This window comes from Hippocampus zosterae, chromosome 20 (assembly GCF_025434085.1).
Source record: "Hippocampus zosterae strain Florida chromosome 20, ASM2543408v3, whole genome shotgun sequence".
Taxonomy (NCBI): Eukaryota; Metazoa; Chordata; class Actinopteri; order Syngnathiformes; family Syngnathidae; genus Hippocampus; species Hippocampus zosterae.
In genome coordinates, this window is record NC_067470.1 from 6,043,001 (window position 1) to 6,068,316 (window position 25,316).

General features: G+C 43.8%; 4 protein-coding genes across 7 annotated transcripts; 3 read left to right on the forward strand and 1 right to left on the reverse strand.

Annotated features, from left to right (window-relative positions):
- Positions 1 to 227: 227 nt before the first annotated feature.
- On the forward strand, positions 228 to 4,446 carry fam168b (family with sequence similarity 168 member B). 2 transcript variants are annotated; one of them, XM_052054585.1, is made up of 7 exons: positions 228 to 383; positions 1,444 to 1,528; positions 1,610 to 1,693; positions 1,956 to 2,098; positions 2,174 to 2,372; positions 2,634 to 2,764; positions 2,840 to 4,446. In XM_052054585.1, the coding sequence occupies exons 2-6, from the start codon at positions 1,459 to 1,461 to the stop codon at positions 2,750 to 2,752; spliced, it is 615 nt and encodes a 204-aa protein (XP_051910545.1). In that variant the 5' UTR covers positions 228 to 383; positions 1,444 to 1,458; the 3' UTR covers positions 2,753 to 2,764; positions 2,840 to 4,446. The 2 variants fall into 2 exon arrangements, with proteins under 2 accessions (XP_051910545.1, XP_051910544.1); XM_052054584.1 differs by having other exon boundaries at positions 2,874 to 4,446.
- Positions 4,447 to 4,873: 427 nt separating this feature from the next.
- rbbp8 (retinoblastoma binding protein 8) lies at positions 4,874 to 10,360 on the forward strand. Of its 2 annotated transcripts, XM_052054576.1 has the most exons (19): positions 4,874 to 5,251; positions 5,433 to 5,559; positions 5,694 to 5,736; positions 5,866 to 5,961; positions 6,110 to 6,201; positions 6,759 to 6,828; positions 7,007 to 7,176; positions 7,259 to 7,348; positions 7,559 to 7,623; positions 7,726 to 7,790; positions 7,897 to 8,179; positions 8,272 to 8,416; positions 8,522 to 8,610; positions 8,819 to 8,927; positions 9,019 to 9,144; positions 9,511 to 9,553; positions 9,736 to 9,823; positions 9,925 to 10,066; positions 10,146 to 10,360. In XM_052054576.1, exons 2-19 carry the CDS (start codon positions 5,469 to 5,471, stop codon positions 10,241 to 10,243), a joined length of 1,905 nt encoding a protein of 634 aa, XP_051910536.1. In that variant the 5' UTR covers positions 4,874 to 5,251; positions 5,433 to 5,468; the 3' UTR covers positions 10,244 to 10,360. The 2 variants fall into 2 exon arrangements, with proteins under 2 accessions (XP_051910536.1, XP_051910537.1); XM_052054577.1 differs by lacking the exon at positions 4,874 to 5,251 and having other exon boundaries at positions 5,372 to 5,559.
- Positions 10,361 to 10,474: 114 nt separating this feature from the next.
- LOC127593267 (transmembrane protein 241) lies at positions 10,475 to 14,541 on the reverse strand. The gene is made up of 15 exons (XM_052054581.1): positions 14,323 to 14,541; positions 13,352 to 13,398; positions 13,142 to 13,219; positions 12,984 to 13,065; positions 12,817 to 12,894; positions 12,594 to 12,619; positions 12,471 to 12,522; positions 12,350 to 12,398; positions 12,203 to 12,248; positions 12,088 to 12,123; positions 11,977 to 12,011; positions 11,810 to 11,879; positions 11,346 to 11,439; positions 11,132 to 11,196; positions 10,475 to 10,657 (listed from the first exon to the last, which is right to left on the reverse strand). The coding sequence occupies exons 1-15, from the start codon at positions 14,392 to 14,394 to the stop codon at positions 10,552 to 10,554; spliced, it is 936 nt and encodes a 311-aa protein (XP_051910541.1). The 5' UTR covers positions 14,395 to 14,541; the 3' UTR covers positions 10,475 to 10,551.
- Positions 14,542 to 14,747: 206 nt separating this feature from the next.
- On the forward strand, positions 14,748 to 24,598 carry nsmaf (neutral sphingomyelinase (N-SMase) activation associated factor). 2 transcript variants are annotated; one of them, XM_052054569.1, is made up of 32 exons: positions 14,748 to 14,899; positions 15,915 to 16,001; positions 16,357 to 16,435; positions 16,625 to 16,686; positions 16,932 to 16,968; positions 17,084 to 17,134; positions 17,271 to 17,342; positions 17,437 to 17,484; positions 17,556 to 17,608; positions 17,690 to 17,819; positions 17,919 to 17,990; positions 18,065 to 18,173; positions 18,357 to 18,533; positions 19,314 to 19,393; positions 19,514 to 19,604; positions 19,708 to 19,771; positions 19,872 to 19,923; positions 20,156 to 20,276; positions 20,379 to 20,510; positions 20,599 to 20,641; positions 20,783 to 20,952; positions 21,048 to 21,159; positions 21,239 to 21,297; positions 21,384 to 21,451; positions 21,861 to 21,928; positions 22,009 to 22,132; positions 22,213 to 22,296; positions 22,981 to 23,131; positions 23,225 to 23,399; positions 23,515 to 23,624; positions 23,735 to 24,190; positions 24,355 to 24,598. In XM_052054569.1, exons 1-31 carry the CDS (start codon positions 14,862 to 14,864, stop codon positions 23,827 to 23,829), a joined length of 2,814 nt encoding a protein of 937 aa, XP_051910529.1. In that variant the 5' UTR covers positions 14,748 to 14,861; the 3' UTR covers positions 23,830 to 24,190; positions 24,355 to 24,598. The 2 variants fall into 2 exon arrangements, with proteins under 2 accessions (XP_051910529.1, XP_051910531.1); XM_052054571.1 differs by having other exon boundaries at positions 23,297 to 23,399.
- Positions 24,599 to 25,316: the final 718 nt, after the last annotated feature.

The window sequence follows — 25,316 nt, forward strand, 5'->3', positions numbered from 1 at the left end:
GGGCAAAATTATGAAAGGTAGAAAGTAGAAGACAAAAAGTATATAAATAAAGCATAACATAGCATCGCATAAATCCCGAATGAATTTGCGAAGCGTCCTATTCGTAATTTGAAGTAGAATTACAGTTGTATTTCTTTAGTTTCTTGTCAAAATATTTTAACAACAAATGCGTTGTTCTTTGGGGGGATTTTTACGACTATATAACAACAAATAAATAAGTAATAAATCAATACATTAGCGGCCTGAATCACGTGACACTATACGGAAGTGACGTAAGCACCCAAAAGAGTTCAGCATCTGGGAGCAAAACACCAGCCAGCTTCAATTTATTTGCCATCGGTGATCCAAAGAAGCGTATTTGCGAACGGCAAGAACATCTACCAGTAAGTTATTGTAGTTGATTAGAGTATTTTGGTTTGCGTTGTGTTGTGTGCCATGTTGGGACATGCAGTGGTGCAGAACACAGCTGTCCGGCTGGCTGCCTCCTGAGTTGCGGCCTGTCGGTAAATCGCCTCCCTCTGGCTGCTTGCTGTGCACTCACGCCAGAGGTTGGTGGAGATTTGCGTCGATAGACAGGTGATAGGCTTGCCGATCACCTACAAAACAACAGAGTATGAACATTTCATGTTGTCAGTGCAAAGTACATGCGGGGAACTGAGATTGAACCGCTAGTTCGGCTCACGCGTTTAAGCTAGCTCATGATAAAGCGTCGATGGGTTCACCTTCGCACACCTTGCCAAAATTCCATCACAGCATCTTCACTACAACAGGGAGCACAGCAGCAGCGCTTATTACAACGCCAATGACGTACATCAGACTTAATTTGTCATCGTCTTTGAAGTCAAATTTGTTAGCAGCTCGCCTGCAATCAACTTCTTATCATTTTAATCGCATTCACTCTCCTCCGTTTTGATTTTTTTCACAAACTGCGATGTAAAATGATTGTTGTGTTTTTGTAAGAAAAGGGGATTTGATATTTGACACATAACGTCGCATTTTGTTGCTGGGTGTCCTCAGACACAGAGAGTGTACAGTTAGATTTCCACAACTGCGTAGTGAGAGTGTAGTCATTTTGAGCCCCGGACGCCCGTCATCGCCTCAGCCTTTGTGCAGTGCGCCATGGCCACCGCTAGAGGGCACACCTGACGTGACTTTCACGAGACGTGAGCTCGTCCATTTCATGCGACAACAGTTTAAAATGATCAGATTACTCTGATCACCCATACTAATTAGAGTAAAAAAAATCTTTTTAGAAGTATACAATAATCTGGTTGCATGTTGTACTTTATTAAACTGTCGGTCACTGTTCTGCTATTTTTTCAATCACAATAATTGACATTTTATTTTAATAAGGGCATGTAAACATTTCATGTGCACCGTAGGTGTAAGAAGGTACCATGTATAAAATGTATGCTATTTTATAAATGTATTTTGTAATTGCAGGATTTGGTGGACATAATGAATCCAGTGTACAGCCCTGCACCAACAGGGGTCCCCTTCACCAACTCCAAGGGTTTAGGCTATCCAGGTGGGTTATTGCATACAATGCATAAAATGCTGACATTCTACAATTATTTTATGTTGTTGTATTTGTTGTTCGTCATTATAGCTGGCTTCCCTGTGGGTTACGCAGCAGCTGCCCCACCATACACTCCAAATGTCTACCAAGGAGTAAATCCAGCCTTCTCAAGTGGTAAAAGTCTGTCTGTCTCGTGTATTAACAGTATTTTATTTATTAATCTACATTATTAATAACTACATTCACACGTCAATGTTTTAGTAATATTTATTTTTTTCCCTTATTTGACTTTGGACAGTCCCTCACGGATACTTGCATTATAAAGTGTGGGATGGCGAAACATTTGATACACTTCTTTTGTGATCAACTTAGATTGCAGTTGTACCTAAAGATGTGACTATTGAGCGGTGTTGATATTTTCTGTTCTGTGATTCAGGTTACGCCCCTGGTGCTCCATTTAAAATGTCCTGTTCCCCCAACTCCGGGACTGTCCCACCATACTCATCCTCCCCCAACCCATACCCAGCTGCTGTATACCCAGTCAGGAGCACTTACCCCCAACATAACCCTTATGCACAGGTATGTCGTACTTGGTTGCATTGCCTAGTTTATGAAGCGCATAACTCGTCAAATGTTCTGCTTGGTGTGATGCAGGCGCTGATCCCTTCACAACAGCAAGGTACTTACTTCACACAGCCACTGTACGCGGCACCACCTCATGTGATCCATCACACAACGGTGGTCCAGCCCAACGGGATGCCCGCGGCCATGTATGCTCCATCCATCCCTCCTCCCCGCAACAATGGGGTTGCCATGGGCATGGTGGCCGGCACCACGATGGCCATGTCAGCTGGTGAGTAGCTTGAAATCAACAATTACACTGGTCGACAAATTTCTACTTCCGGGAATGTTGAAATCAGAGACGCAAGTCAACTTTTCCACATGATTACATTTTTTTTTTTGCGCTGATTCTGAACCCAGAGTAGGTTTTAAAATAGCCAGCTTCACAGGACCATGCCCCCCTGGACATGACAAATATTACAGTGGAGCCACGTGTGTTTAGTCACAATGCCTTGATCACAATGATGTCTATTTTGTTCACTCTGCACGTCAGGAACTTTGCTGTCGACTCCGTCACCGGCACCCGCCACTCTCGCCGCGCACCCCGTCACCATGCCCACATATCGGCCCGCCGGCACGCACAGCTACAGCTATGTGCCCCCTCAGTGGTGAAGTTGAATCAGAGTGAGTATGGCGCTTGGAGAGTATTAATGTGCCTGCTAAGTGCTAACCATCAACTTTTTTTCACTGTATGGATAGGGGGGTGTGTGTGTGTGCGCGCTTGTCTCTGCAGGTGAGGCGGTCGATATGCATTCACACTCCACTCCAGTGTTTTTTGCGAGCGGTGGTGGACCAACTCTGCCAGCATCTGCACTGCAACCAGTTTGTCTTCTTCCAGTATAATGTGAATCTGAAACCATGTAGGTCCATTAGGATAGGGAGGGGGTAGGAGGTGTCCATCCACGTCTTAATGGAATTAGGCTTCATTTTCCATGCCGCACCCCTACAAGCCTGTTGCATATCTCACATCCGGAGGTCTAGGCCTCCATGCAATTATTTATCCAGGCTCTCATGCAAATTTTAGAGTTTTAACTAGCTTGTGGTGAAATTGGAGTTTGGAGTAATTTAATCCCCACTTATTTTGGAGAGGCGTCTGCTGTTGAATGCATGTTCTGTATGTTAATATGTCAAGTAATGCTAGCTCAATCGACCTGCTGTGACAGATGCAAACTCCTTCAAAAGGATCACATCCAAAGGACGTGAAAAGTAATAAATATCCGAAGCTGACTTGCCAGTCACCACATCTTAAATGTGAAACAAGATGAGAAGTGTTGATGCAAAAAAAAAAAAAAGAAAAAAAATAGCAACACTGCACAGTCGGGTGCAGCCAACTCTTCTGTTTTCACAGCTTTGTGTTTAATTAAATGCAGCTTGTTCGATTTGTTTTATTTCTTTCAGTGATGCAGTATGTGCATTTGTTTTTACTGTTGCCGTGTTCTAAGGAAAAGTGGGACTTTGTGGCTGCGGCCACGTACCGTTCCCACTTAATCGTTAAAGTTCTCAAAATCTGATCAATACCTTTTAGTGAGAAGATTTCTGACTTCACGCTCAGGCTGAAGCAGCTGTTTGGTTTGTGCTTGAAACCCTTTCAGGGAATATTTTCTAATCCAGGACACTCATGATTAGAGTGAATATGCACAAACCACCAGTTGTTTTTGTGCGAGTGTGTGTTTAAATTGCAGACTATAAGAAATGGTGTCATACAGGTCATTGAATTGTTTCATTTACTGTTATCTTTAGTAGGTCTTAAACACTACACCCAGGACTCCAGACTGTTTTTTTTAACTAGGAGCACAGTGGTCCCCAACATCAAATTTTAGTGTCTTGCATAAATTACAAATTGACTTGCAAAGTAAATATTTACATTTCCAATCATTTTCACTATGTTATTGATAAGTGGAGAAGATGTTTGTCAGCAATAAAAAATAGTCAAGACTTATAAATGAAAGCAATCAGCAGAATTATTGGTCACACATGAGATGAAAATTTTTCTTGCAATACCTCCATTTTTAGGGGCAAAGAACCACTAGTCTGGAGCCCTGCCGACACCACTGCTAAATACTAAAGTTGAAGAAACCCATGACTATTGACCTGCGTTCTTGAATAGCACTACTGACAGGAAGCACTAATTCCAAGATGTTTTTGACATTGCTTGCAGTTGTAGCATCAGCTGACTCAAAACCATTGTCCCCAACTTGCTTTACGATGTCACTTGACTTCAGTATGTTTTGTATGTTATTTTTATTTTGGTTCTTGTTTTGTACTCTAAATAAAAGAGCAAAAATAAAAAGGAATATAAGAATAAACTTGGTTGCCATTGTACAATTCTTAATGACAAAATATTTTGCTGAAAATTGTAAACGTGACAAGTTTTCACAACCTTTTGGCATCTAACGTTGGATTGTGTCCCGTTTTGTACTCAAACACGGTGATCATACATTTAGATTTTCACAACAGTCAAGAAAGATAGCGAAGTCTGAAGGAGAATGATTGAGGAAGGAAGGGAAGTGCTGATAAACTCTGAGATTCAGATCAAGTCAAATGTATGAAAAAGATATAGAAATACATGAACGGGGGTAAATGTAAAAGTAACGGGATTGAGAGATGGAATATTAATTATTAAAATCCAAGGTGATTGCAATCCAAAACAATAACCATCGCAGATTAATAGGTGGCAGTAATGCACTATTACAGTTGGAATTGAATACGCGAAGAAGAACGACACACCCCCTCCCCGCCCCCCAGCATGCATTTCGGCGCGCGAACTTGAAGTTTATTTGCACCAGCAACATTTTCGTGCATTTTACATGCTAACAGTACAACTGCACGGAGCACTTATGACCTTTTGAAATTCATTGTCGTAAATAGTACTGTAGAACCAAATATCGTCGTTTTTCAATGACCGTGTACTATCTTGCGTGTCATTTTTGTAAAAAGGACAACAAAGTTTGGAATACGCACACAGGTCTGGCGTGCCGAAGGTGTATCGTTGTTACTCTTAATGTTGCCAAATGAAAAATGAGATCGTTCGTTTCGTTCCCCGTCGTAATTTAGCCTCATTCATGGACTTGTCTGTCGTCTCCAAACACCTTGTCTACAGTTTATGTACAGGTAACCAATGTTACAATAATAGGTGGCGAGTTGCAAAAACAAAATAATGTGTTGCTACTTTCGACTCCTTGTCATCTGCTTTCATTTCTGAATTCTGATTGTAATTTCCCCATTGCGGGACAAATAAAGGATATCTTAATTATGTGCATCTACTGAGTAAGAAACCGGTTTTGGCATACAGCAGGGTTGATTTTGTTGAGTTTGCGGTGAACTGAGGATGAGCAGCCCAACAGGCACACCCAAACCTGCTGACCCCTTTTACAATTTATGGCTACAACTAAGGGAATGTCACCAAGAAGGACTTCAAGGTAACACATTTTTATCATAACAACAATCTAGGTTCTGGACCACACGGGAGTAGAGAAGTGATGTAAAATTCTTACATTAGACCTGCAATGAAATTTATTTTTTGGGGTGTTACACTGTATGTTTCTGCTTGTAGGACTTGAGGAAAAAGTGTGCAAGTTGAAAAAAGAACGCCGTCTGTGAGTATTGTATTTTTATTTTCTCAAGAATTATCACATCACAGTGAAGCTGTTATATTAACACATTTAGTTGAGGTAATTTTGATTTAGCTTCGATTTACCCAAGACAAACTGTTTATTTTGTCACAGAGATGCAGAGAGTCTCCAGCTGTTTTATACTCATAACCAGGAGCTGAAGGAGCAAACCAAAACTCTGCAGGATGCCAATCGTCTTTTGGAGGACAGGTAACTCCAAAGAGCGCTAACCCTCAACATCACACGTAAACATTTTGTCAGGATGTTTTTTGTTTTGTTTTAACAGCTAGAATACAGTCAGAACTCTCACTAGTATCACTTTTTTGTGAAGACTGACCACCTTTCGTCCCGCTTTCAGGCTGCGCACGAAAGAATGCAATCGATGCGCAACCTTGGAAGAAAACTTGAAAAAATGGCAAGATCATAGCGAGCAAACCATCTCCAAACTGAGTGAGTGTGCATTTATTGTGTTTAAATATACTCTGTGTATATATCTGTAGTGCTTTTTACATGTGCTCTTTTATTTTCTAAATACAATGCAATTTTTTTTGGTATCAAACAGAATCAATATTTTTATTCAACAATATGCCAATAAGTCCAGTGGTTAGCACGTGGGCTTCACAGTGCAGAGGTACCGGGTTCGATTCCAGCTCCGGCCTCCCTGTGAGGAGTTTGCATGTTCTCCCCGGGACTGCGTGGGTTTTCTCCGGGTGCTCCGGTTTCCTCCCACATTCCAAAAACATGCGTGGCAGGCTGATTGAACACTCTAAATTGTCCCTAGGTGTGAGTGCGAATGGTTGTTCGTTTCTGTGTGCCCTGCGATTGGCTGGCAACCGATTCAGGGTGTCCCCCGCCTACTGCCCGAAGACAGCTGGGATAGGCTCCAGCACCCCCGCGACCCTAGTGAGGATCAAGCGGCTCTGAAGATGAATGAATGAATGAATGAATGAATATGCCAATAACTGTCTTCTCTCAATGTTGAGTGTGTGTGTGTGTATTCTCAACAGAGTATGAAAGAAAATGCCTAGAAGATGAAAACCGCAAACTGCAAGCTGAGCTGCAAATATTAAAGACATGGTAAGTGCGTCCAGTCATTGTTTTGTCATTGAACACTGGTTTTGCACAATTATTTATATTCGTTAAGAATAATTGCACACATGCTTTTGTGTTCCACTTTAGGCTGTTTCAAAACTCGGAAGCTCCAACTTTCAATTCACTCAGCTCTGAAGGTGTGTGATGTTGTTGTTGCTCTTAGCTCCGAACCGCAGGCGGCCCTCTCCCCAGAACACGAAGATGGCATCATCCCAGACTCTCCAGTCCTGGCCAGCTCACTTCCTGCGGCCAACAAACTGAAGAAACGTAAATACACGGACAACAGCAGACATGTCCACTATGCAGAGGACTTCAACTGGGCACTCTTCAAAGGTCAGTTGAAAAAAAAAATCCCTTTTTGGCCTGGTAGTTAAAATTAAGGTGAAGTCTTGGAGTTTTGTGTGCTTCTTTTCAGATCAAGAATCAAATGACACTACAAGACTGGCTAAAAGAACACAGATGCTTGCTCCGAACACGTGTGAAATGGAAACATCCCAGATTTTAGGTACGATATCAAGTGGCGTTATTTATTGTAAGTTAGAGTCTGGGATGACACTCGTTTGTTCTGGGTTCCTCTTAGTCACTGCTTATACTTGTTTTGTTTGTAGACTTGAGTAGAAGTGTCGTAACTGGCAGAGGCACTGTTGATTGATTTGTCAGGTGATGTCAGTGAATTTGAATCTGTGGGTTTGTTGAAATTGTTGTCTAATATCAGGAGAGGAGGAGAACGGAGTGATAGCAGACACATGCGGCCTGGAACTTGTCAACACACTTCATATAGTAGGTTGTGTTTGTGCCCCGGTCTTCAAGGGATGCATTCCAATCAATTTCTTTGACTTACATCTCCGATCTTTCTCTCCGACTTCGATTTTCTCTTCTCAGAAAACCACAGCCGAAGGAAAGCAATTCAGCTCAAAACCATCCCGCTCGTCTGGTGTTCGTCCAAAGTCAGAACCAAAATGTTCATTCTTTTCGAAACGGGAAGAGAATATATCACGTGTTTATATTTCAAGACCTTTACAATTCAAACCTTCTTTGTGTCCCCTCGCGTAGGCCTCGTCGTATGTCTTCGCTGTCCGCACCCATCCACAGTCCAGACTCGACCACGGCAAAGTCCTCATCTCTTCTCCCTCGTGGTGAGAAGCTGACCGATAGTGGCGATCTTGGCAAAGACAAAACAACAAAGGACGATGATGATGATGAAGCAAAGGGGCCGGAGGACGGCGAAACGTGCGACCGTGTCAATGGGAAGAAATCGGACAGCCGAGTGGAGCCGATGAAACAAACCTGCAAGACCATGAAGGCTCAAAGCTTCACGGAGCCACCTGGCAGCAGGGTTTGCCATTTATCCTCACCATAGAATATGCCAACGTGAACATGCTTACGGCTTGATAGCATTTAAGTCCGATTTTGAACATCTGTAAACAGGTTCAAACTCTCAACCAAGCTTTAAATGTTGACTGTGGAAGTCCAGCTTTCAAGAAGCCAAACCAGATACCAAAAGAAGATCACCGTAGACGGAGCCACCCTCAGGTCCAGAGTGCTACGCACAAACGAGCTCTTCCGGAAAATGGTAAGTTTGCTTTGCGGTTGTTGGCTCTTGTTGCTGCTTGCACATCATTAGCATCGACAAAATCGGTGTCATTGTCATTGCATCTTGCAAATTCCGTTCTCTCAGCACAGAGGAAACACACCGTGGAGAACATGTGGAGCATCGACCCCGCGCTTGCCCTCTCCATGTATGACAGCGAGCAAGGAGCCGATGAGGTACAAAACTGTCACGTCAGCCCCGAGTGGCCCAAATCTTTTTTTTGGGTCATCGTCTTAGCTAAAGCGCGATTCCACTCAGTGAGCAACTTGGAGGAAAAGACTAAAAGTGATCCTTGTGTGGAGGTTCATTTGACCCCCCCGTTGCTATTTGGATGAATGTCATTCACGAGTGTCACTAGTTCGATTGGTGTCCTGTGTTTGCAAGGATACAGAACAGCAACGTGAAGAATTACTTGATAGCGACTGCACTTGGATCAGTCACAGCTTACTCCAAGGTCGAGGCGAAGAGGACGAGGATGAGCGCGGTGTGTCAGGTGAAGCGCTCTCATCCCGTTCGCAGTCCCTCCGGCATTTCTTGTCAAAGGCGGACGCTGAGGAATGACTCTCGTGTTTTTTCTTACCAAGGAATTGGCGACAAGGCAAACGACAGTCTGGATCGAATGTTTGATACCACCGCCCACGAGGAGTACATATCTTACAACACTTCACAAGTTGCCAGTTGTCCGTCTGAGGATGAGGAGGAGCAAGATGGTACGTACGGTAGAGTATGTACATAAAATCGACGCTGGCCACCAGCAAGGCCTTCAAAATAAAGTGCAGCCAACAACCAAACGAACCGTATTACAATTTCAGCTACGGTGGTTAATACGAGAGGAAACTTCTTGTATTTTTTTAAATTAGCATGTTCATCATTGCAGTTGTAGTTTGCACACGTTGTTAAATTAATCAACACAAGTGTCAATCAAAGCTCGATCATTTGTATCATTTCCCTTTTTTTGAAGTTCTGGGATCAGAATCGCTCCCTCATGTTCTCTCATCCCGTGAATGCATTATTTTAAGTTTGTATCCAAACCATTGAAAGTAGTACTTGATGCTTCTTTCTGTCTCTCCAACTAGAAAAAGAGTCTCCAGAGAAGTCTCCACGATTGCGCAAAGTGCAGTGAGCAATTTTTTTTGGTTTCATGTTAAAACAACCTAAACATTTACATTTTGTAAGATGTTTGCTTCTATCGGTGTGACTAACGACAGACACCCGCCCTCATCTTATTTTGCCTCGCACGAGTTGATGCCAAATGATGAAATGTATGTGGCCTCATTGACAAAGGTGTGTGCTTGTATTAGACACCCAACATTTGCACACGCCGCGGTGGTTCGCAAGAAAGACGAGAGAAGAAAACTCAAAGGCACCACCTGCAAAGAATGTGAAGTTGTAAGTCTCTTTTTTTTTTTGCGTCTTGTGCAGCACACGCAGGATTTCAGGTGGCCTTTCAAAGATCAACTTGCTGTGCGTTTGTCCTCTCCCTCTGCTAGTATTACGCCCATCTCCCAGAGGAGGAAAAAGTGAAGAAATTGTCCGAATGCTCTCGGCACCGCCATCGCTTCATTCCTCCCAGCACTCCGGAGAACTTCTGGGAAGTCGGATTCCCATCGACACAGACGTGCATAGAAAGGGGTAAGGAGACGCCTTTTCCTTGCTCCGTTCATGAAAATGGTCACGCGTGACCAAGTGACCTTGCGCTCTGCTTGTCTAGGTTATATCAAGGAGGAGCAGATGCCGCAGTCTCGTTTGAGGAGAAAACAGCCATTCGCTGCTCTCTTCTCCCCAAAGAATAGCCAGCAGGAGAGCTGAGCATAAAAGAAGTAGCGTGTCACGATTCATATCACGCTGTCGCCGCCCACTTTTTTTCTCCCTCGTGTCACTCGGGCATGTTGAATAAAAACAAAGATATATATCTTGCATATGAAATGTGACTACATCTTTTTTTAACCCTTCCTTCAGGTTATAATTTTTACTTTGGGCGTAAGTAACTGCAAATAATGGCTTTCATGGCAAAATTACCTCAAAAATAAGGGTGCAATATGTGAACAAATATTTTATTTGGTCTTTTCACAGCAACAAAAAAGCAAATACAAATATTAAAACACAGCTTAAATGACCTAAACGTTTGTTGAGGAAGTGTAGGTTTTTGGTCTGTCCGGATGTGCTGACATTCCTCTCTCGAAATACACCAGCAAAGCCTCGCTCACATGACTGACCGCCATACTGCAACCAGAACAATAAATGACACCAAGGCAGTTCAAAACAAAGACAAATTTGCTTCAACGTGAAAATACGAAATAGCCAGTCGAGCAGTGATTCCCAAACATCGTACCACAAAGCCGTTCAACTCTTTCTGCAAGTGACATACGGTATATTGGCTGGCAGAATAATGACTACATGCTCTTCCATTAGGTGGCAGATGGAACAAACGTGTTCATCTGCTGCCATTCATAAGACCCAGAAAAAGGCGTGGCTTCCTGCAGGTATGTCATCTTTGTGTTCAATTCATCGTACGTTTCACACTGGGCAATATGCGAGTAAACTGGGACAAGGTCATCATGCACTTTGGTGACATTTAGGCTTGCTGGCTTTTTTTTTTCGGTGAGATTTTTCTCTTTCAAAAAGATGTCTTAGTTTAATAAAGGTTAGGAAACACGGCAATAATCAATTCATTTGTCCGCTAAACTTGCCACTTACCAAATCATTGATGGGGTATTCATGTCCATATAGAAAATAAGAGGCGACAGGAACATGGCAGTAACCTGGTTGAAAGAATACACTGATGTGGTATTTTGCCAAACTCGTGTGTGTGTGTGTGTGTGTGTGTGTGTGTGTGTGTGTGTTACATCTCTCTTAGTACAAGTGAACACTTTGATTGATATGTAATGTTGGTGTTGTTGGTCGTGTTTACCTTGGCCATAAAAATCCACACTGCAAAGTGCTGGAGAGACAAACCACTTTTTAGTTTGACAGTGGCCAAAAGCAGCAAGAAGCCCAGCAAGGCACTGTGAAGGGATAATGCAATCAATACACTGATCTATTTATTCTTCTTTTCCAATTAGGTCGGAAGCGAATGACGATCACCGATGTACTGCCGCGTGCTTGCTCAGGAACATGGCAACGGTCTTATTTTGGTGCGTACGACTTGTTGTCAAAGTATTTTACTCCCGAAATGTTAGCGATACTTTTAATTACAGGATGAACTCAAAATGTACTAGAATCTTTGCTGGAATGTGACTTTCTCCAAACTACTTTTTGCACAACTTCCTGTTCTCGAACGAGGAAATGAACTGTGGAATTGACAACAATGCGGTGAACCTTAAATTGACATTTCCTGGTTGAATGGCTGAACCAGTGGCTATGGTGGGGGGTCACCTTGCACAGCAGCCCCCGCGAAAGGAGTAGGACTGAAGGGAGGGGAACTCCAAGGCACTCATGAGGTCACCTGAGGAGGAACGAAGGTCAGTGGGCAAAGTGTAGCCACCGTCCAACAGAGAAGATTTTGATACATTAAGGAGGGGCAGAGAGCAAGACATTCTCACCTGTTGGGTGAGCGGCCATTGCCAGAAGCAGAACGCTGTTCCAAAGACCTCACTTTAGTCTCAAATGTTGCTATTATGATTACGACATTGTTCCAAAAGCGTTGCGCTTACCTAAACAAGTAGTTCACACATTGTTGCTCAATGTCGCTACACCGGAAAATAACGTTGTGGCCAATTAGAATTGGAATATTGCTTCGACTACAATCAAATATGGGATCACCCTTACCTCAAATTGCTGGATTTGTAGTGAACTTGAAACACCCTGTAAGCCCCTGAAAGTGCAATCAAATGAACAGTCAAAGTTAGGTCACAAGTGGACATGCATGTGCTCATGGGATGCTTGAAAAGTATGCAGTTAGAATTCAAGTCTTACCGACACAGACTAGATGAGCGATGGCCCACATGTAACCGGTGAAGTCAAACTACAACATAAGACGCTCTCGTCAATTCAGTGAAAAATAATAAAGGCAGTACGCAAATCACCAAATAGTTACCTGGGGGTCATAGGCAGGGAGGTTGATGGCTGAAATTAGCATGAGGCATACACTAACGGAGGAAAAAACAGATTGGGTTCTTATTTCATGTCAAACACGCACAAAAAAAAAAACATTACACACCTGATAAATTTCAGCCACTCAATTTTCTGTGATTAGAGAGAAACATGAAATTGTATATGAAAGAGATGTTTCATTGAACACATTCATGGTGACTCTGTACTTGATTGATCCATTTAAACAAATTCTTTTTTTTTAAGCATTTCTGTCATCGCAAAAACACACCCGAATTTACCCCTGACCCAACCTTGTTTCCCCAGAGAGGCAGTGTTTCACATACTCTTACCTCTCTATGAACAGCCTTCGAGATGACATAACTGACAACATGCGAGGAGTTCTGCAGGGTGAAGAAGAAAGGAATCTCCTGCAAGGTGAAAGAAATGTGACATCATTCAATCCATCGCGACATATAGCACACGAGAAGCCCCACTGAAGAGCTAGCGTGTGACTCACCAGACGCGATAGAGCTCTGGAGCCTGCGTAAATGTTTCCTACAAACAGGAGGGAGCCTGGAAACCAGGCAAAGGCAGCCGATCTGAAAGTCAGTGTTGAAATGGATCACAAACATGCTCAAGTTGAATGTAAATGACTGAGTAGTGAAGGTCATGTACCTGGAGATGCGGCTCATTTCCACCCATCCCAGCTTGCCCGAAAGCAGGAGCAGGAGCGCCCCGATAAATGTCTGCCATCTTCGAGCGAGACATGGAAGAAATGAGTACTTTCTCTACTATAAAAGACCACTTTGTGATCAATTGTTTCAGCCCCGCTAAAGGTCACAAGCACGCAATAATAAAATGACACCGTTAAATGTAACCACTCACCCTTGAAATAAAGTTGGGTAGGTGAATTTCATTACAGACAGGACAAACTGAAAAAGATATCCACGCCATTAGAAGTGAACATTTGGAGAAAAAGGCATTAAAAAGTACTTTGATTGTGTCAAGTAAAACAGACTCCTAAAGCGTCAAATTTGGTTAGAATGTTTTTCCAAACTGATACCACTACAAGCGTATTCAGTCTTCAGTACAAACAGATACAGAGTACCAATGCCACCAGTACTTTTAATACATGCGTTTGTCATTTCAATGACAACAATGGAAGATAATTGTGAACAAAGACGTGTATTTCTTTCTGATGTACATGATCAGTCGCAGATTTGTCAGATTGCAACAGTCAAGCCCCATTTACCGGTGAGCTTACGTGACTGATGAAAAGAAAGTAAAACCATTTTAGTGGGTCTCAATATTATTCTTCCTGACAGAGGCCCGATAGTGGACTTATTCAAAGGAGCTCCAGATTTTTGTGCGAAATGTTATAAGAGTACAAAAGCAGGTTAAGTCGTACTTTTTATATTTGTTGCCTTGAAAAATAATTTAAATATAGCGCTGGATTTGAGGCGCATTAACCAATTGCACTTGCGCAATCCTATGCCATTCAATACAAGAGCTACAGCAAAATGTCTGTAAAATGATCGACTTGGAATATCACCGTGCTTACTTAAATATCTTTTGTTCGCGTTATTTGCTGAAGTGAAATGACAGAAATATTATTCTCAATACATCAATAAATAAAACAAAGCCAAATTTTGATAGCGCAGGTACAGTGCGTAGATACTGTACGAGGAAGTAGAAACTGCTTCATTTTCATCTCACCGTTGAAAACCCATGAACAAAAAAGTTTAATAAAGTGAATGCTGTTTAAAACAGCCAACCCATTTATGACCCAAATACGATCTAATAATTTTAAAAAGTCATCGTTTTCTCCACAAAGGTGATATTTGTCAGGTACTCACCTTATTTGTGAAATACGACACAATAAAAAAGAAGCTAAAGGCGAGGCCGCCGAAATTTCGTTTCCACTGCATTTCGACCTGTCCAAACGCAGCATGACTTCAGCAGCGCAAAAAAACTAATATAGCAATATTCTTCGCATGCTTTCAAAGTACTGTACACATATCGCACTCGGAAACTTCTCTCTGCCGTCACAGCCAATCTGACACGTCAAGACGTCGCCAGCCTAAGATTGTCTATTCAAAGAAGATAATTTGCGCAGAAGCATCCCATGAGACATTTTGCCGCTGGGAGATGAATGAGTTACTGCCACCTTTACAACACCCGTTTACAAAATAAATACAATTATATCATATATTTCATTTTATATGTATTTCCGAGGCATAATTGTTAAATCGGCATATTTCGAAATAGTGTGCTATAGAATGTTCTGTATTACACAAAGATCGCATATATGCGGTCACGTGGTTTGCAGGACGTTTCCTTGTTTACAGCCGTGTGACTGAGCTGCTTGGATCCCACACAAGGATGTAGGGCAGTCATGGCATTTTTCAAGACTAAAGAGCGAACCAAGGAAAGGTAAGTGCTCCTGCTGTTTTCGCGTCGTGCCGTGTCACTGTGCGTGGTGCAAAAGTGGTTTTCAAAAGTGCGGATGAATTTGCATTTCAACTAAGTTATACCGGTGGGGCAATACGCTTATGACAGATGCAGAACGTCCGCGTGCCGCTAATATTAATTAACATGTTTGCAGCGATGCAAATGTGGAAGTCGACCGGTCGCTCGGACCAAGACAGTCTTTGCTGTGGCAAGCATTTGCACTACTGCAAAACGCTACCCACTCCCAATTGACTTTCAGGATGTTGACAGGACAACATTCGATACGCTTGGTCTTTGTCATGAGGCACCAAATGACAAAATATGAAAAGCTTTTTTTTCTATTCAAGGTAATTGTAAATGCCACGTTTATTCTGGTCTAATGTTGCAATACACAGATGGACATTGACTTTAGCACTTTATCAGCTACAAAAGGGGCTGACATTTTGACGACTACCATGCTGTGCAGTTGTACACCGTTGCAACTATATGCATCATCATAAACTTTAAAAAAGTGCGATAATGATAAATATTTGAATTCTAAATCTTATAAATTAGTGTCATGGGTATTCAAGCAATTTGAAAACATGTGTTTGGTTGATTGATGTAATTTAAATGAATGCATTTAAAAACAAATATTGGAAACATTTATTTCCTTAAAAAAACGGAAGTGATAGCAGAAAGCAACCCGGGCTGAACAAAACAGCTTGACAAAAAAAAAAAGACACACGTCATTGTTTCATTCAATAAGCACCGTTGGTACAGTTAAAAGCTCTCAAACCTGAACATCCAGTATTACACACCATCCAAGTTTTTGCAATGATTGAGAATTAATTGCTCTGCTGCAATGCTGTGAAATGACGTCACATTGCAAGCCCTGACAAAGTGGAGAGGTGTAACTGTTGAGTGTGAATAAGATGTCCCATTTACCATAGGATCATTCACCGTTTGTATCTTCACCGGTGACTTAAGAATGATGTTTATTTTTTCTTTTCTCCAGATTTTCTCTCTTGTTATTGGATTTGGAAGAGTATTATTTTGAACAGCACACTGCATACAATGTGTCAAAAGGCCCAGCTAAGAAGAGGTGACGTACTCTTATGTTCTACTATCACCACCGTTGGTGATAATATTCTGTGTTAAGATGTTCAAACACAATCCAAGTCAGTCATCTGCCAAACACAAAGAATTCCACTGAGCAAATGAGGTGTTTGACCCGCTTGCATGTCGGCTATTTTGTACAAGATCAGAAATGGGATATGTTGTGGAAGATGTTTTATTGAGTGGGAAGAGCAGAGTGAAATGAAAAAGTAGACACACACTCGCAAAGCTTTAGAACTGAATTATGTATACCGATATAAACATCCTCTATCGTGTCAGACAATATATTTGCATGATGCTTTTCACTCTTTGCTAAAATGTGTCACTTCTTTCCCTTCCAGAAAAATCCGAGGCTCATTTAAGGTCTGTTCCAGATCAGTCATTTTTGACCCGGAAGATTTTACGCAGCCAATTTTAAAGGTTTGTTTTGAATTTCGTAATATTTTTGTTTAAAAAAAAAAGAAAGAAAGAAAAGGTTCAGTTATGTGGATTTCAGCTACTTGCGGGCCAGCCTTTCACCCACGAATAGCAGATGTCCACTGTCTATGTATATATCTACATAGATATCATATATAATTCGAATATGGATATTATTGGATTTGCCTGCAGATTCCATTGCGAGACTGTAAACAAATTCAGTTGGTGGAAAAAGAGACCAACCCGTTCAATGAGTGAGTATATATTACAAGTATGTCTCATCTTCCCATTTAGGGCACACGTTGTTTAATGAGTTGGTCAAACTGGTTCTGTTCCTCCTCACCATATTTGTCACAATTACCGTTCATTTGAGAGACAGTTTTAAGATGAGCATTTAATAAATAAAACAAGACTCAGTATGATTTAAGATGATATATTATTGTTATTGGGGTTTTTTTTGTCACTCGCACACATTTTAATATTTGTTTTCCTTTCACAGACCCAAACCATCCTCCATTTTAATTCACTGTGAACAGGTAAGGGTGTCTACCCCCCCCCCCCACACACACACACACAATTCAACGCAGCTACTTTTAATTTCTCAAATAGTGTCGCGTCCTATCGGTAAAAAAATTCTCCCTTTCGCGGCAGGTTATATACATCAAAGAAAACTGTGTCGTTTCACCCTACAGAAACGAGCGGGTAAGTCTGGTGTGAGCACGCCGTCGGATGATCCGTTGGGTTTTGCCATTTTTGTCGAGACGATGAAATTGCGTCCACCCTGCCGAACGAGTGCGATTTTCTTTGACTCGCTAAATCCCATTCCTTCAATTGAAAGGGCGCGAAGACTGTCAACTTTGAGCTGGAAGTGTGGCGTAAAACCGAGGATGTCGTTCAAACTTTACATCAAGTACGTGGGTCATTCTGAAAGATTTGCAAAGTCTTGTCCATGTAGCTTGCATTTGTTCTTGGATTTTTTTTTTTTATTGTATCTTTTTCCCCAGCTGCATCGAGCATCCTGTCTGGAAAAGCTTGGTGACCAGACCGCAATGGTGACTTCACCGCACGCTGATGTTTGTTTAACCGGCGTCCAATGTCCTCATTGGCGTGCTTTCTTTTCTAGATTACAGCCAATCTTCAGTCCAGACTGGCCAGGACGGCGTTCGACAAGTTCTGGTTTGTGCCTCGTTGCGCTTTGTGCTGGGGAAACGCACGGTACGAAAAAGAGTTTCTAACGTATCCGTCGGCGACGTCAAGCTTTCAGAGCGTAGCCGAGACGCCTCACATGGAGTGCGCGGTGGAGATGGTCCTGCCTCTGGTATCCAATCCCGGCCACGTCTGCGTTACAAACGAGAATCTCTACTTTCAACCACTCAACGGCTATCCGGTGAGCTGATATGGCCGAAGGCGTGGCTCCTTCTGCTTTGAGCTCTTGCGTTGCCGCGCGGTGCAGCTCACGAATGATGCCGTCGCCTTCTCGATTCAGGAGCAGGTCCTTCAGATCAAACTGCATCAAGTCCGGCGGATCTACAAAAGAAGACACGGTCTCAGACCCCTGGTGAGTGCCGCAACTCCAGTCCGGTGCATAAACGCCATCTTCACATGCACGCGTCTCTTCTTCTCTCTTGCAAGGGGCTGGAAGTGTTCTGTTCCGAGAACGACTTCTGCTCCGACATCTATCTCAAGTTCTACAACGCGGCGGACCGAGATGAAATTTATTACTTCATTGCCACATTCCTGGGTGAGTAACTGACATGCCGGGGATACATCTCGAGCAATCCTCTTACTGGACACAACAGAATCCAAAATTGGATCGCTTCCTTCTGAAATGACCGTCATACATACGAGAAATTGGATCTATCGTGCGACAGCAACCTTATACCTCACGACTGCTATGTCCCCCCCCCCCCCCCCCACCCTTCAGAGAACCACATGACGGAGCACACAGCCGAGAGTTACATGCTGCAGTGGCAGCGCGGCCATCTGAGTAACTACCAGTATCTGCTCCACCTCAACAACCTCGCCGACCGCAGCTGCAACGACCTCTCGCAGTATCCCGTCTTCCCTTGGGTCATTGCCGACTACACGAGCGCACATCTGGGTGAGCGTTGACGGCAGAGGGCGTAGAAACACGCGTGTTCTTCGGGAGTCTCGTCGTGCAGTGGCTTCAACGGCCTCATTTGACGTCGGGTTGGGCGGGGCCCGGTTAAAAGCGCAGCATCGGTTCGAAAAAAATAAATAAATTTAAATAAAATAAGGGCGGACCGGTAGTCCAGTGGTTAGCGCGTCGGCTTCACTGTGCAGAGGTACCGGGTTCGATTCCAGCTCCGGCCTCCCTGTGTGGAGTTTGCATGTTCTCCCCGGGCCTGCGTGGGTTTTCTCCGGGTGCTCCGGTTTCCTCCCACATTCCAAAAACATGCGTGGCAGGCTGATTGAACACTCTAAATTGTCCCCAGGTGTGAGTGTGAGTGCGAATGGTTGTTCGTCTATGTGTGCCCTGCGATTGGCTGGCAACCGATTCAGGGTGTCCCCCGCCTACTGCCCGAAGACAGCTGGGATAGGCTCCAGCACCCCCCGCGACCCTCGTGAGGATCAAGCGGCTCGGAAGATGGATGGATGAATGAATAAAATAGCAAGAACCTGATATGTGTCGCGTGATCACAGCGGTTGGATAGAAAGGCTTAAAGACAAGGCTGGGTAAACTCAAAAATCCGGGCTTGTTGGTCTGTCGTGAGTACGTCGAGATATCGTACAGTATTTGTAGTTTGAATCTTGCTCGTCGCTCAGATTAAAGCTGACACGCATGCAGAAAAGAATCTTTTTTAATCTTTATTAATTAATTACTAATTAATCTTAATTAATCTTCCTTGATGCCTTTCAGATCTGACAAATGAAGCCACGTTCAGGGACCTCAGCAAACCAGTCGGAGCGTTGAACAAAGAGCGGCTGGATCGGCTCCTGGTGAGATAGAACCGCAGCGCATTACGCTCGCCACGAAGTGAAATCCAAAAAGCCGCGTCCCCGGCGTTTGGAATTACGCTCACAGAGAGTAAGTTGCGCTCCGACCTGTCTCTTTGTCAGTGCCGCTTCCGAGGCATGCCCGAGCCTCGCTTCATGTACGGCAGCCACTACTCCTCTCCCGGATACGTTCTTTTCTACCTGGTCAGAGTAGGTCAGTCGCTCACAAGACGCATAAAACCGCAGTAGCGAGCGCTCGATATATTTTTTTTTGGATTGTAATTCAAATCGTGTGTTTCGGTTCCCCTTCCCCACAGCTCCAGAACACATGTTGTGTCTGCAGAACGGCCGCTTTGACCATGCGGATCGCATGTTTAACAGGTGACCGACGTTGCCGTGATTACAATCATGAATGTTTTTTTTTTTTTGGGGGGGGGGGGTGGCTTCGTGAAACGCAAGGCTCGCCTTTATCTCTTTGCAGCATTGGTGAGACGTGGAAAAACTGCTTAGATGGGGCAACGGACTTTAAAGAGGTACAGCAGCGTTGATTTTATGCTCGGCTACTTTGAACATTGTCTTCAAGTGTCTCATTTGCTGATATCGTTCTTCTGAATTATTTTTTTTTCTTCTCTCGGGGACGGACCGCATCAAACTAATCCCGCCGCGTCCAATTTGCACCGCCTACTTTCTGGAGCGACGTGTCATTTGTACTTTGCGATGATTTCAATGGATGGTCGCAAATCCTTTTCTTTTTTTATCCCTTAGTTAATTCCGGAATTTTACGGGGATGACGCGAGCTTCTTGGAAAATCACCTGCGCCTTGATCTGGGTCGGCGGCAGAACGGAAGCTTTGTCGGCGACGTCCACCTCCCGCCCTGGGCCTCGGGTAACTTCCTGCCGTTTTCTGACCGCTTGTGTACACGCCGCGAGCGAGGACGTAGGAGCCGGAGAAGGACCGCGAATCAAATCTCTGCTCTCTCCTCTCCAGATGCTCGGGATTTCTTGCAGAAGCACAAGATGGCGCTGGAGAGTCAGTACGTGTCGGAGCACCTGCACGAGTGGATCGATTTGGTGTTTGGTTTCAAGCAGAGAGGAAGCGAAGCAGTCGGGGCCCATAATGGTAAAATAAATCATCGTCATCATCATCATCATCATCATCAAACCCCGACACGTGCGGAATAAGCTAAGCGAGCGCTGTCATCTCCCAGTATTTCACCCACTGACCTACGAAGGCGGCATCGACTGTGACAGGTAAGAAACGGAGGGCGCGTGAATCATAAAGCTTTTTTTTTTTTTTCACTCATGTTCGAACATAAAGAGTGCAAGGAGTGAAGTGATGTGCAGTCGGTAACTTAACTTGCTCTTATGGCGCCGCGTTGTGCGTTTGTCAAGTCTGGAGGACCCGGACCAGAGGGTGGCCATGCTGATTCAAATACTGGAGTTTGGTCAGACTCCAAGGCAACTCTTCACCACTCCTCACCCTCAGAGGATCGTGGCAAGGTCGCCCGACGTCATCACCAGGAGTCCCAGCCTCACATCGCCCGTCAGCGAACTCACCTCAGGTCGGGGTTTATGTCTCCATTGGCATGACGTGGCTTTCATCGGTGCAAGCCGTGCCTCTGGTGTGTGAAATGTGAATGTTCCTCGCGCTTCCCAGGCTCTCTGAATGAGGACTCCTCCTTCGAGGACCTGACGGAGGAGAGCCGGAAGCTGGCGTGGTCAAACATGGGCCGTCTGACACCGGCCTCCAGACACAAGATCCATAAAGAGTACGTGAGCTCGGCGCGCCCCCGCCCGGTTAAGCTGCCGTTACTTCACTTCATGATTTCTCTCGTCCCGAACGCGTAGCGCGGTGACGGCCATCACCGTCACCCGAGACGGCGCTTCCGTTTTCAGCACATCTCGAGGTACAAGTGGCAAGATAGTCAATATGTCTGCCACTCGGTTGATTTTTATTTTATTTTTTTTTTGTTTTTGCTCCGGCGTGTTTCAGACTCGACGCTTAAGATGTTCTCCAAAGAGCTGAAGGACTTTCAGAGGAGTGTGTCTTTCTCCAATATGGTAAGTTGTTTTTATTGTATTATTTTGAGCAATAATTTGCACAAAAAAAGGACTGTCTTAAAAAAAGGACTATCAGCACTCAGGCTCAGCTGATAATATTTGTGGGTAAGCAACAAAAGCCAACAGGTCAAAGGTCATCTCACATGAACCCCAGCCCCCGGATAAGATATCGAGATGCTTACGTGAATACTTTTATTGATCCTAGTAAGTAAACGAGGACATTTCTATTTCGTTAAGATTTCTGTTAGTTGTTCATTCAAGTTGACTTCCTCGTTGTCATCGCCTGTCGCCGACACTTACACGTGACTTGGGCGCAACTTGGGGCACATCAACACATCTTTGGGTCACGCAAAGTGTTCATGGAAATAGCACGACAGTAGAATCGAAGCCTCTCAACTGTGTCTTTCAGGCCTTGTCATCATGCCTGATGCTGGCTGACGGTCAAATGGTGGCGTGTTCCTCCTGGGACAATAATGTGTACGTAACGTACGGGAAGTCCAGTTGATGGATGTTGAATTTTTGCGGCTCGCGCTCACCTGCTCTTTCCTGCCGTGTAGTTATTTCTATTCCATCCCATACGGAAGGCGACAGGACACGCTGATGGGTCATGACGACGCCGTCAGCAAAGTGCTTTGGTCCGACGACAAGCTCTTCACGGCGTCCTGGGATTCTACGGTCAAGGTGAGGAGATGCTCACTCGTCGAGTAAATCACTTACGGGGAGCGGTCCGAACACGTGCTTTGTCATTGTTTGCATTTCAGGTGTGGCAGTGTGAGCCTCACGTTTTGTGCGGTCGCAAGAGATCACATTTCGAGCTGCTGGCTGAGTTGGAACATGACGCCGGGGTGAGTTGGCCGTCTCGTAATCGGGACGTGATGACAAATATGGCGGCATCTTGACTTCAGAGTTTGTTCACTTTGTTGCATGACCAGGATCCGAACTTTGTTTATACACACACACACACACACACACACACACACAGACCGGTTTATGTGATTTGTGGGGACCACTTTTTAGTTCATCACTTTCGGGGACCACCCTTTCCAAATGACATGCAGCTCTGCAAAAAATCAGGGATACACAAGGTGGTGGTGTTAGCCTATAAACACCTTTAAATATCAGAATTTATGAAGTCACATGTTGGACCGTGACATATGGGGACTTCAGAAAAGTCCAGTTTACATGTGTTATGGGGACTTAATTTAAATATATTTAAATATATTTACATCATTCACACAGTATCCACACCAAGTACATGTGATTATTGGGGACCTCACACAAAGTGCATTACTACACACACTTTGTTTTTGGTGCCTTTTTAGAATTGTTCAACTGCTCAGAATTTCAGCTTCTCACTATGATGCATATTCTGTACTAATGTAAAACATTGAGAATTTAAGAATATGAAGTTCTCTTGCACACGACGTAATATTGTGGATGGTGAATGTCCTTGAAAAGCAACAACTTTAACATTCCTCCGGTAATATAAAAAGGTTCGTCTAGATGGGCTTTACCGTCCCAAAATGCAGGTGAACGCTATTGGACTGAATCCTTCGGGGACTCTGCTGGTGTCAGGATGCAAAGACGGGGCCGTCACCATCTGGGACACGGACGCCTACCGAACCCTTCAGCAAGTCGACTGCCACGCTGCTACCGTCCACCGCGTGTCTTTCAGTCCAGGTCAGTTGGGTTGTTATTATGGAAAGGATTAATTAACACCCTCCTAAAATGTACTTGCAAGAAAACAGCTGTACATGCTGTGCTGTAACCTAGTCCTTTTAACCAGACTTGAAGTAAGTAAGCAAGCAACTGACGACAAATTCTCAAGTGGTTTCTTCTATTTAGACAGTCGACACGTCCTCAGCATTGGCGCCGATTCCTTCATGAAGGTCACCGACGTTCAGACGGGAATGGTGATCTCGTCCGTGAAATCGGACGAGGAGCTCAGGTGTCGTCATGTTGTCCACCAAGCAAACATGAGTTTCCAAAGTAACTGTGGGCTCAAATCCAAATCAACTGTTATCACCCCCCCCCCCCCCCCCCAATTTTTTGCCTCGTTTCAGGTGTTTTCGCTGGGACGGAAACTCTGTGCTGTGCGGGGGCCAGTCAGGTGACCTCCTGCTATGGGACTTGATGAGCAACACCGTCACCGCCAGGATCTCGGCACATTCAGGTGCATCTCTCCCCCGCCACAAACACACGCAAGTCAAAGAAATGGTCATGTCCTGTGCGTCTGGGATCTCATTGAGTCATTCCACGTGCGTCCGTCCTTTGTGCTTCAAGGTGCAGTCACAGCCATGTGGATGAATGAGCTGCGTGCCACAGTGATCACAGGCGGAGAGGACGGAGAGGTCATCTACTGGAAGCTGCACGATTAGTGCGCAGACTCTGAAGAACATTTGGGGGAAAAATGAAGCCACTGATGCGAGGCAATGGGAAAGCGTCGAGACCACCAAATCTTCAGCACAGAGGGTCTACGTTGGTGTGTGGCAATCTGGACATTGAGAGAAAAATATCCAAATGCAGTTTTGTCCATGACAAAAAGAAGCTGCTAATGCTTTCTTTTTTGCTGCTTTCTTTGACATCCTGTGTTTCTACAGCTCCATACTGTGGGCATTTTTTTTTGCAGTATGAATGATGCTTAGACTGTATGCTGCTCAGATGTTTATTTGCATGGTGATACAAAAACAAATCTTTGCCTGCTGCGCTTTTCTCCAGACCAGGGGTGTCAAAACTCAGGTCCTGGAGGGCCCCTGTCCTGCATGTTTTCCAAGTTTCCCTGTTGCAACACACCTGATTCAAATGATCAGATCATCAGCAAGCTCTGCGGAAGCCTGACATTGAACCTGTTCATTTGAATCAGGTGTGTTGCAACAGGGAGACTTGGAAAACATGCAGGACAGCTCTAGACTGTACTTGCATCCGATTACATTTCCATGCACGATTATGAAAATTGAGTCCAACTGGTCGTCATTCCGAACGAGTGAAATTGAAGTTGTCGAATTACAGATTGCCAGGTAGATCTAGCAGGACGTGTGTGTGTGTGTGTGTGTGTGTGCATGCGCATATATCTATCTATCTATATATAAATATATAGATAGATAGAAAAAAGTACATTATACAGGAATAAAGTTATTTGAAAGCCAACAGGTGTTTCTCACTTTAATATTTAGCATGATTTTTCACAGCCATTTTGAAAAGCCTATTGACATTTTCTTTTATAAAAAATTCTTTAAATTGTGATTTACATTTTTTTGTTTCACTTTTATTTTGACGAAAAAACGACCATGGATAGTAAGGCGTTTTTAGCCGAAAAAAACGACCATGGACACTAAGGCGTTTTTAGCCGAAAAAAACGACCATGTACAGTAAGGCGTTTTTAGCCGAAAAAAACGACCATGTATAGTAAGGCGTTTTTGGCCGAAAAAAACGACCATGTATAGTATGCCGTTTTTTGCCAAAAAAAAACGACCATTTATAATAAGGCGTTTTTAGCCGAAAAAAACGACCATGTATAGTAAGGCGTTTTTAGACAAAAAAAACGACCATGGATAGTAAGGCGTTTTTAGCCGAAAAAAAGACCATGTATAGTAAGGCGTTTTTAGCCGAAAAAAACGACCATGTATAGTATGCCGTTTTTAGCCGAAAAAAACGACCATGTATAGTAAGGCGTTTTTAGACAAAAAAAACGACCATGGATAGTAAGGCGTTTTTAGCCGAAAAAACGACCATGTATAGTAAGGCGTTTTTAGCCGAAAAAAACGACCATGTATAGTATGCCGTTTTTAGCCGAAAAAATATAGTAAGGCGTTTTTAGACGAAAAAACGACCATGTATAGTAAGGCGTTTTTAGCCGAAAAAAACG